The sequence below is a fragment of the Crocodylus porosus genome, unplaced genomic scaffold, assembly GCF_001723895.1.
Source record: "Crocodylus porosus isolate Cpor-Errol unplaced genomic scaffold, CroPor_comp1, whole genome shotgun sequence".
Lineage (NCBI taxonomy): Eukaryota > Metazoa > Chordata > Crocodylia > Crocodylidae > Crocodylus > Crocodylus porosus.
In genome coordinates this window covers 6,183,449-6,193,976 of record NW_017728918.1, presented here as the reverse complement: position 1 = coordinate 6,193,976, position 10,528 = coordinate 6,183,449, and the positions used below count along the sequence as shown (strand labels likewise).

General features: G+C 48.2%; 1 protein-coding gene across 2 annotated transcripts in view; it reads left to right on the top strand.

Moving 5' to 3' along the window:
- GATA4 (GATA binding protein 4) overlaps positions 1-9,557 on the top strand; it is a 40,626-nt gene extending 31,069 nt beyond the window's left edge. For both annotated transcript variants that reach the window (XM_019537186.1, XM_019537185.1), the window contains exons 3-6: positions 2,465-2,590; positions 3,209-3,296; positions 3,389-3,531; positions 6,283-9,557. In XM_019537186.1, the coding sequence (XP_019392731.1) occupies positions 2,465-2,590; positions 3,209-3,296; positions 3,389-3,531; positions 6,283-6,465 (540 nt within the window). In that variant the 3' untranslated portion in view covers positions 6,466-9,557. The remainder of the gene's footprint in view (positions 1-2,464; positions 2,591-3,208; positions 3,297-3,388; positions 3,532-6,282) is intronic.
- The last annotated feature ends 971 nt before the right edge of the window (positions 9,558-10,528 follow it).

The window sequence follows — 10,528 nt, the reverse complement described above, 5'->3', positions numbered from 1 at the left end:
GGCTCTCATTACATTTAGAAATGTTAGCGAAGGAAGCCGGGGGTCCTAGTGTGTCAGGGAGCCAGAGGAACTACTGTGCTCACCTTCATGATGGGACCTTGGCTTTTGAAAGCTTAAGGAGGTAGTGAATTAAGACCCACATCACCTTTCTGGGATAGCTAGTCCTGCCCCCCACCCGATAGGGAGTGCAATGTTTCTGCTAAAATCTGGAGTAAAGAAACAAAAAAATCCCCATCCTTACAGACGTTTACTCCCAAACCTTGACCTCCCCTCTGAGGGCTGGAGGAAAGTCCAAGCTGGCTTTTATTTTACTCGCAGAGCGTAGTTCATTGCTATAACGACTTGCTCCTTAAAAACACTAAAGCACTTATATCCATGCCCAGCTTGCCAGCAGGTCACTCATCTTCACACAGACTCTGGGAGGTTGAAAGCAATTCAGGTCCTTTTTTTCCAAGGCCTTTTTTTTGTTTGTCACAGTTTCCACACTTGTCCGTTCTCGGATGGGTACCCCTCCCTCTCTCTTTCTCTCTCTCTTCTGGATCAAGGTTACCATTTTATACAGTTACACATTGATTGCATTTGTAAGCCTTTGTGCTGGGTCACACCAGTCTATTGCCTTTTTCTGCAGGGTTGAAACTCTATAAAAGTTTTGTTCCCTGCACTATTTCATTGCTGGACATTTGCATCAGCGACTTCCCTTCCTGCAGGAACCACCCTTCATCTTACCCATTTAGCCAGGGTGACAATCCTTCCGACCCCGGAGGGGGCATATAACCCATATCATGTTTGTAGGGTGGTCTTGAGCCGTCCATATTGCCTGGATGGCTTTTAGCTAAGGTTTCCACGGAAAACACAAGTGGAAAAAACTGCCTGGATGGCTCCAGGCAATAGGCAGAGAAGGCCAGGAAGGAAAATGACAGCCAAAGGCAGAGCAAAGTCAGCTGGCATGCAAGGTTTTATGGATTTGGGAAGGAAAAGCTAAGGATGAGGGAGAAGCTGGAGCGGCTTCCTGGCTTCCCACTACTACGCGAGTTGCCACTGTGATGATGGCCGTCATCTTGTCTGACCCCCCAGGGTTCAACCTGGGATCTGCGGGTCTACAACAAAGCACAAATGGCTACACCTTGAGCTAAAGCACCGTTGTCAGGTCTTCAGCAGACTTATGCAACAGGCCCAAAGGGGGGCCAGCAGGTTACATGAGTTTGCTAAAGTTTCCTGGATTTTAACTAATGTTTCCAAGGAAAGCACAACTGCATGGAGACATCTGCTTCAATGGTGTTCATCGTGTATTGCTTATACGATGCCAAAAGTGGGCTGAGACCATAAGGTGAGGTCCCAGATCAGAAGAGCTTCCAGCGTACACAGTTGTCATCGAAGAGTTTTGCCATCGGCTTCTGTGCCAGCGGGATCGTGCTATTAGCTCCTGGTAGTTCCTGCTCCGTTTCCAAAATGCACAGAGAAGACACACCTAGCCAGGAAGGGGTCAATCCAACCGCCCACTCCCTGATTTGTGGAGAAAGGTTTGGGATCTTTATTTGGTAGCCAAGTTCCCAGGGCAGAAATGAGGCAGACCTGGATCAGAGTCCCTGCAGGTTGTGGCACTCACAACCCAAATTCAACCGGCTGGGCCAAGTTGTGGGTTCGGTGAGCATAGTTTGATTCTCACTCTAAGTGGGAAATAAACTGTTGTCTTTTGACCTTCTGCAGATCTACCTTCACCATACCGCAGTGGTTCCCAACATAGGGATGGCAAAGTCCAGCGCGGCCACAGTAATTAGGAGTAGGGTTGTGAGCCCCAGAGGACTTCAGTTATAGTTCTTGGGTTTGTGCTAGAAGTTGAGCCTGAATGTGGGGTTTTCCTCCCAAAGAAAAGGAGACTTATGGTTTTATTGAGATGGCCTGAATTGGGGTAGTTGGGGGATAGCCTCTGACTCAGGAGCCCATGGGTCTCGGTCCAGTGGTGCCAGGAACCGCTGCTTGGCCCGTTGCAAGCCAGCTGGGGTATGGGGTAGGGAGGTGCTCCTGGAGACAAGTAAGCAGGGTCAGCCCATCTCTGCAAGCTGGTTTCTCTCTCCCAAGTTCCAGTCCTACCTGCCTGCTCCGTGCTCACTGGAGCTACTACGAGCTGCCCCTTCCCACAGGTAGGACCTAGCCATATGTGTGTGGCCTATGTAGAAACATAAGAAGGGACATCACATCCCTGCATGGGAGCACCACTGGGCTCACAACCACTATCAAGGTAGCTTTAGCAAGTCACATTATCCCACACGGCCTCTGCTTGTGAGTCTGTAAAATGGGTACAAACCCACTTACATGTACACCCGCGTTTTTATGTGACAAAAGAACACCTGCAAACCCACAGGATAGCTGCTAGGCTACATGAGCTCTCATCAGGATTTGAAATGCTCATAGCCAGTGTCAAGACCAGGGAATTGTTCACGCTGTTCTTGCCTTTGCATTGCAGTCAGCCTCCCGCCGCGTCGGCCTCTCTTGTGCCAACTGCCACACGACGACCACCACGCTATGGCGCAGAAACGCGGAGGGCGAGCCCGTGTGTAACGCCTGCGGGCTATACATGAAGCTCCATGGGGTAAGGATGGATCAACGCTGTGGCTTCTATGCTAGAAAGTCCTTGCGGACACCAGGCAGTTGGGAGGCAGGGTTCTTGTACAATATAAACTTTGCCTCGACTGCAGTCCTGTCATGGCAGCAGGAGGTGGCTTTGTTGTGTAAAGGGCTAAACCAAAGAGGCATGTGACAAACCAGTGGCTGGAAGTTAAACCCGACTCACTCCTATTCGGTGCATGTTTCCTATGATGAATTCATCACTAGAACATGCTGCGGCGGGTAGGCTTCACAGTAAAACTGAATACCTTTTTTTGGGCTGATATGCTTAAATCTGGATCTGGCCTGCATAACACAGGAGGTAAAACTAGACAATCTGATGGTGCCTTTTAGCCATACACATCTGGGCGCCACAGCCTTGAGTACCAACATCATTCAGTTCCAAAAAATTCAAATCCAGGCTGAAGCCAAATCTAAGAGCGTTAGGTGGTCTCCGGTCTTGCTTCCTGCAAAAGCAGTGAGTGACTTTGGGCTCTGTGGCTTTTTAGTTCAATCTACTGGACCTGTGAGGCAGAGATGGGATCTCAGTATGACCCATGGCTTTAAACACATCCTGAAAATACCTCTGCATCTGTGTTCCTAGGTCCCCAGGCCTTTAGCAATGAGAAAAGAGGGGATTCAAACAAGGAAGCGCAAGCCCAAGAACCTTAACAAATCCAAGGCACCAGCAGGTGAGTGTCAGGCGAGAAAGTCCTGTGTGCATGTGCGTGTGCATGTGTGCGTGCAGGATCAGGCCTCGCCAAACCATTTCATGTTCCCCTAGGTCCATCCAGCAACGAGAGTCTTACCCCCACCACAAGCTCCACCCCCAGCAGCAGCACCACCACCACCACCGAGGAAATGCGCCCCATCAAGACGGAACCGGGTCTTTCATCTCATTATGGGCACCCAAGCCCAATTTCTCAGGTGGGTGGAGAGAGGCTTCAAAGACAAACTGGAATCTGCTTTCCTCAGTGGGAAAAAAAGGAAGTTCCCAAAATGTTCGGTGCAGGGAAACAGTGGCCATTTTATCTCCATCCAAGGGTGTGGAGATTCCTACTGGGGGGAAATATACTTCGCAGGGTATTACCCCGTGGCTAGAGAAGGGCAAAGAGTCAGTGCCACTTGCCTTGGGCAAAGGGTTAAATGTCTTGCCTCAATGGGAAGCTTTGCCAGCACGAATGAACAGTGAATGATCTCCCCTCCTATGCCAACTACATGTGATGGCTCTGAGCCTAGATGTGGAGGCAGCAAGCTTGCTGAAAACCGAAATAGCACAAGGTGGCACTGTGCTGAGATACCTGAGCCAGGTCTGGCATCAGAAACAAAATAGCTGCATGGCACTGTGACCTGGCTAGCTAGTTCTGCTGGAAAGTAAAGCTTATTAGTCTGCAGCCTAACCCTAATCCTAGCTAATATGGCTGTACTGCTTCCTGTTCTGGAGCAAGTACATCCAGAGCTAGCTGGGGCGTCCCTGCATGATACTGCCATGCCCTTCATAAGGCATGTCTACACGTGCTGATTTAAGGCACATTAGCCATTTTTAAGGTACGGTAAGGGCACGGATCTACACGTGCATGCCCTTAATGCACCTTAAAATTGGCAATTTTAGGCTATTCACACCTAAATTTGGTACCTGCAAAAGTAGGTATCAAATGTAGGAGCGAATAGCTAAAGCACCTTCACAAACATATAGATGCTCTAAGGCGCATTAACGCTGTGTATGTCAACTGATTTGCAACTAACTTTTGTCCCAAGTCGGTCTGCACACCGCGTTAATGCGCCTTAGTGCATGCATGTGTAGATGTGTGCCTAATTCGCCTTCACACGCATAAGGCAAATGCGCGTTAAGTTTACACGTGCGTAAAAGCATGTATAGATACGCCCATAGACTCTGACGTATATCGTGTTTCCACAGACAGCTCAGCAGAGCGAGATCTGCTTTACATAGCGCAGCGGTTCTCAGCTTTGTTAGACTCATGGGACCCCTTGGTAAATGCCAGCTCTGGTTTTCACTCATTTTTTGACTATGAAAAAATAACATGCTAGATTTTCTGTTGCAAAGAACTCAGAAAGACCATAGCAGGTCAGATTTTTTTTAACGCTATGGATTCCTGGTTGAAATGTCTTGGTTTACCTTGCGAACCACGGTTGCTCACCTAATAGTGCTAACATTGCGTGACACCCTGCAGCACCCTTGCAATGGTCTCAAGGCACCCCAGGGTGACACAGCACCCTGTTTGAGAACCACCGATGTAGTGTAAATGTACCCTTAAGTTTCTAGAGACCCTGGGGTTGTGACAGGGCAGCCATGTGGGCTACTTGGTGAGGAAGTGGAAAGTATGCAAAGCCAGAGTACCTGGTACCAATGCTACAGGTCTTGGTGAGGGATGTGGTGGCTCTTAGTCTGAGCTATTCAAATAGCTGCTCCCTGCCTGGAAATGTATGAGTGTGAGAAGAGCAAAACCAGAAAAAAAGACTCATATTTCCAGAATCAGCGTGTCCACACAGAGCCTTACACTGAAGTAGATATTCGGAATAATTATTCCAGCAGTTTCAGTACATTTCCAAGTGTAGACAAACTGGGTTTGACCAGAAATAAGGCAGCATTTAACATTTTTGACTTTGCTTTTGGGTTCAGAGAGTGCAAACCCACGTACACCAAAGCTAAAAAATAATTGCTGGGAGGTAGACCACCCGCCAATCAAAACTAAATGTTTGCACTATGTAAGAGACTTGTAATAGGTGGCTTATTTGTAATACATTATTCAGCCACCAGATAGCCCTGCAAGCTCTCTGCAGCTGGATGCTCTGGGTGATGAGACAGGCAAATCAGCAGTATAGAAGTCTCTGTGTTTCTGTCTGTTGTGTCCTTTACTAGAAGTCTCTTGCCTAAGGAGATATGCCATATGTGTCATAGCAAGGTTATATCATAGCAAGACAAACATTCAGGTCAGTTAACTTCCTAAGAAGAACTCTTGATGTTTAAACAAAATGTTCAGTGTAATATTTGCAGATTATGACATCAAATCAATGTTAAATAGGCACTCAGATAATAAATGAGACAAATCCCCACAATTAAGTGTGACTCTGGACTGATTTCAGAATGTAATTCTGCAGCTGGATGTAATACTGAGTACTCTGGTATGGTGACAGGCTAAGATGGTCAAAAGGTAATTGGTAACAAGGCCATAGGCCGCAGGACGGGCGGTGGGCCACCCTGGCCATGACCCGACCAACTTTTAGTACGTTAATTTAGCTAGCTATGCAGTTCAAAAAATAGCTATACGGTTTTAACTGGAATGACAAACGTGCGTTTGTGGGTTATATAAATGAATGTGATAAAAGTTGGTCGGGCCATGGCCTGGGTGGCCCACCCCATTCCATGGCCTGTGAACAAAGCTAATGAAAACCTGTGCCTGAGGATATAAAATGATCGCTTGTGGCAGTCAGGAAATAATTATGCTTCCATCTACAGTATTAAAAATAGTGTAGGACAAAGAACATGAGATGAAATGCACTGATGATCACGTGCAGCATTGCAGACCCCATGTTCTCACGTGTACACATCCCCCTTATATTGTTATAACAACGTGAGTCCTACATACAGGGAAATGCTGAGCCCTTGCTCAGGTTTCCTAAAAAACCTTCCTTTTCACTTTGTGCATTTTTTTGTAGGCGTTCTCAGTCACTGCTATGTCTGGCCACGGATCTTCGATTCACTCTGCCATCTCCGCCCTGAAGCTTTCCCCGCAGGGTTACCAATCAGCCATCACCCAGTCTCCCCAGTCCAACTCCAAACAGGACTCCTGGAACAGCCTGGTCTTAGCTGAAAGCCATGGAGACATCATAACCGCATAACCTGTTCCTCTTCCCATGGACTTCCCGACCACTTGAAATACAAAGAAGATGCCCTGCAATAATAAAGCAATATTGTGGTTTCCCTTTCCCCCCCCGACCCCCGGCTCCAGGAGGGTCATCTGTTATGATTGTGGAAGAACAATTCCTAATAAAATTATAAAGGGAACTTTTCTGAGGTGTGGGAGAGCGAAATCCCCAATGAACAGAGAAGACTCGGTCTCAGAACAACAGCGACCTTTTTCCTTTAAACAAACCTTCACGTATTAGATTGTAGCTATCGCCTCCGGACTGGCTAGAAGCAAAGAAAGGACTCAGGTTTTTATAAAACATCAGGCTTTCATGTTTTGGAAGTGATGGCACAGAGACACTTTCTTCTTCTCACCGCCCATTAGTTTCCTGACCAGGTCCATCTGGATGGAAATGCCATCCTCTTGTTATCACGCAAAGGCACAGACTCAATGACCTGCCTTGAAATGGAGCCGGCTCTGGGACTTGTTGCACGGACTTCATTAGCCACGCATTCAGTGCTCGAGTGGCTTTTCTCCGATGGTCCAGTTGAAAAATGAAAAACTCAGCTCGCACATCAAGCGGCACATCCAAAACTTTGGGGGTTTTTTTGTGTTACCGAAAGGGTCCGAGAACCTTGTGATTGTGCTTATTTAACGGTGGCTGTTTTTACTTTGTTTGTGTCTGAATCATGGGATCTCGTTTCCAAAAGGCTCTTGCTGGAGCGTGGAGAAGGCCTGTATGAAATTAAAACCCAATAACGGTGCAGCGTGAGTTTTCTGATGGGGAGATTGAGAGACGCGGAGTCTCTGAGACACCCAGAAGGAACTGCTGGACTCTGCCTGCGGAGGCAGCTGTGAGCCTGGCTTGATGCCTCTCCAGAGCTCAGAAGTGCTATGATGATATCCATAACTATGACGCTGTACTGCGATTGCGTACGACCCTGTGACCTGTCACAGTTAATTTAATTTCTTTTGACCATGTTTTCTGTCGCTGCCGACAAACCCGATTTTCTTTCTGCCAAGCTGCGGACAGTACCTGCCTCGTGCCCCAAAAGCAGACCCCCTGGCAGCCCTGCCAGGCCCCGCCTTATAAAAGCCCTTATTCTTGCAGGCAACAAATTGTCATCTTCTGTGTCCCCAGCAGCAGTTTAAGGGGTACAGGCAGGCACACTCCTGCAAGCATTTGAAAGCAGCTGTGATGTCCCCAGGGCAAAGTTAATTCTGTTTTCTTCTTAAAATATTAAACAAAAGGCTGGTGTTTCCCTTGCCCTGCAGAGCTGAATAATGCCTGCTCCAATGCTTCCCTATTAAAGGCCCATCTTATGCAGCTCGGCAAGGGGATTTCAGGGAGCCTGTCAGTCAGTGAAGCAAATTCCTCAGTCCCTTTTCCTCCCCATCAGTCCCTAGGTTCCCATCTTTTATCTTGTCTGCCCAGCTCTGCTACTTGTCCGGCACATTCAAAATTCACCTCCCTAAAACATTTAAATATATGTGTGGTGGAGGGGGGTTGTGCCACTTAGACCCCTGTACAGAGTGGTCCAAAGTATATAGCTTCCTTCTTGCACCAAGGGGCTGTCCTGACCCCTAGCTCCCTATAACACCCCAAAAGGCCCCCTGTAAGTCGAAGGTGGCGGCTGGGTGGGTTGAGGGGGGCACGGACAGAGGTCGAAGCCCTCTTTGCTAAAGCTTCCTTGTGGGATGGGGAGATTGCAATGGAGCTGCACTGACAGGCACTGGGGAGAGGGGTAGCAGCCATGGACCCTTCTTGATCCTCTGGGATCTGGGCTTAAGGATCCACAGGGCTTCAAGATGGGGCCACTCCATGGACAAGTGATGACAGTACCCTTGCTGGTCCGAGCTTGGCAGGAGACACTGTGATGTACTTCTTAGGAGGAAAGTCCTCCCATAGACTTCTTGTGGGAGAGGATGTGATTCTGGTAATGGCAAGAAGCAATCCTTCCTGGGCCCGTGGGGATGGAGAGCTTCCATGACCCAGTCGATGTTTCCATCGCTAACATTTGAGCTTCCCACAGACTTTCCATCTCCATCACCGCCCCGGTTCTGTCTTGCAAAGTTCAGCGCAGCGTCCTCATCCAGGGTTAGAGTGAGGGGCAGCAAATGGGCCATTGAAAAGCTTTGCAGATGATATAGAATTGGCGATTGTGAGCCAGAGTGGGGCTGGAAAGGGACATCACACCAAGGAATCCAGAAGTTGGGAGATCTTGGGGCACTGCCCGAGATACAAAACTGGGGGACTAAGCTGCAGGAGCCTTTCCTTCAGTCCGTTAGAAGAATGCCACCCCTTCCTTCCATTCAGGGTGCTCAAGCAATGCTCAGAAAGACAAGATGAGGATTTATTATTTGCATTGCTCCATCGGGGCCCTGTTACGTTAAGTCCTGCATGGAGACAGAGCAAAACCATTCCCTCCTAACGAGTGTAATCCTGCAACCTCTCCTGTATAAATCGACTCCTGTGAGTACCCCTGAAAAGCAAAGGGGTTTACTCCCATGTGCAGTTTCAAGATCAGGTCCCAATAAAATCAGACCTCTGTTGTGGGCCGTACAGGGGCACGGAGGGAAGTCTGGTGGAGAATAGGGGGTTAGAAAGGTCATTGACCAATTCTGATTGTCTTTCTTCTTTGTGACAGTGCAATATCTTTACTAGCCGCTACATTTGTTTTCCTGCTGATCAGAAAAGATCTGTATTTAGACAGCAATCTCACTAGCTGATTCGAAACTCTGATCAGGAGGAGTTAAAGGCATTTTGATGGGAGCTTTAATGCTGATCAACAATCCTTAATAGAGCCCTGAAGCTGTGACTGCGCTGTGGGGTTTTTGTTCTGTTTTGCTTTTGTTTTTTGTCCTTCTATAAAATTTGCAGCTTCCCAAAGTCATTGGGAATGTCCCATGGAAAGAGAGGTGCATTTGTTTCGGGGAGGACCCAAACTGAACAAGCTGTAATTATTTAAAGATGTAAAAAAAACTATAGTATAATATGATGTAGTATGGCTACCAATCCACATAACTTCTACACCTTTAGGACTAATGGAAATACAACAATGGTAATAAAAATAATCAAGTTTCCTTCTTTCTTATTTTTTCTTGCACTGAAATAAGTATGTGGTGGATCTGCAGTGATTCTGGTTCATGCACGGTGCGCTGCCCAGCATGTCCTGCGGAGGGCTGAGTGGGCCATCGTGTCACGGACTCGGCATCAGAAGACAAAGCTGGGGTGGGGGATGCTTGCCGGTAGCAGGGCCATATATGTTCTTGAATGACTCACATGGATTTGGAATTGATTTGGCTTGGGACACAAAATATTTTCCTTCAATAAAAATATTCAGACCAAGAAGGAGGCTCTGGCTGAGGGAACCCAGGTGACTGGGGGTGTGGGTGGGTCTTAGGATCACTCCTTCACCCATGTCTCCTGGCAGAGTTTCACCGGGCAGCATCTGCTGGTTCCTTGGACTTGTTCAAGGGGCAGCGGTGGCTGGCCAGTGTGCTCTGCTCGGTACCCCAACTTCGAGTCAAGTCAGTCCTGAGGCTGCTGCTACTGCTGGGGCACCTTGGATGCTGTAACAACCCTCCTAGGTTAGTTGAGTTGCTATTCATCATTGGTGATTCTTCGGGCGGAGCGACCTGGTGGCACCCATCTCTCCAAGAATGAATGGCTGTTGGCTCGCAGGGAGCTCATCCACCCTTTGACAAGTCTTTCTTTTAGCCCTGATGGACGTCCCCACCCTCCTCACCTAGGCTAGCCTAGGTGGGGCTGCCAGCTTAGTCGCTGCCAAGCAGGCCATTGAACAGGCCATGCTGGTTTACATGGTACCAGGTACCCCCCTTTGAACCCTTGCTTTTATCCTTCCAGCCCTGTTTGAGCTGATCTTTTGCTGTCTCCAGAATCTCTTGTTCTGCGTCTGGTGGCTTCCCCAACTCAGGTAGGCATAAAGTTTTCTTGGTGGGTCTAGGCCCACCAAAGCTAATGTAACGAATAGATGTGTCCCTCACTGTGGCATGGAGCAGACGCTTAGGGGACCTGTATTTACCTAGGGCCT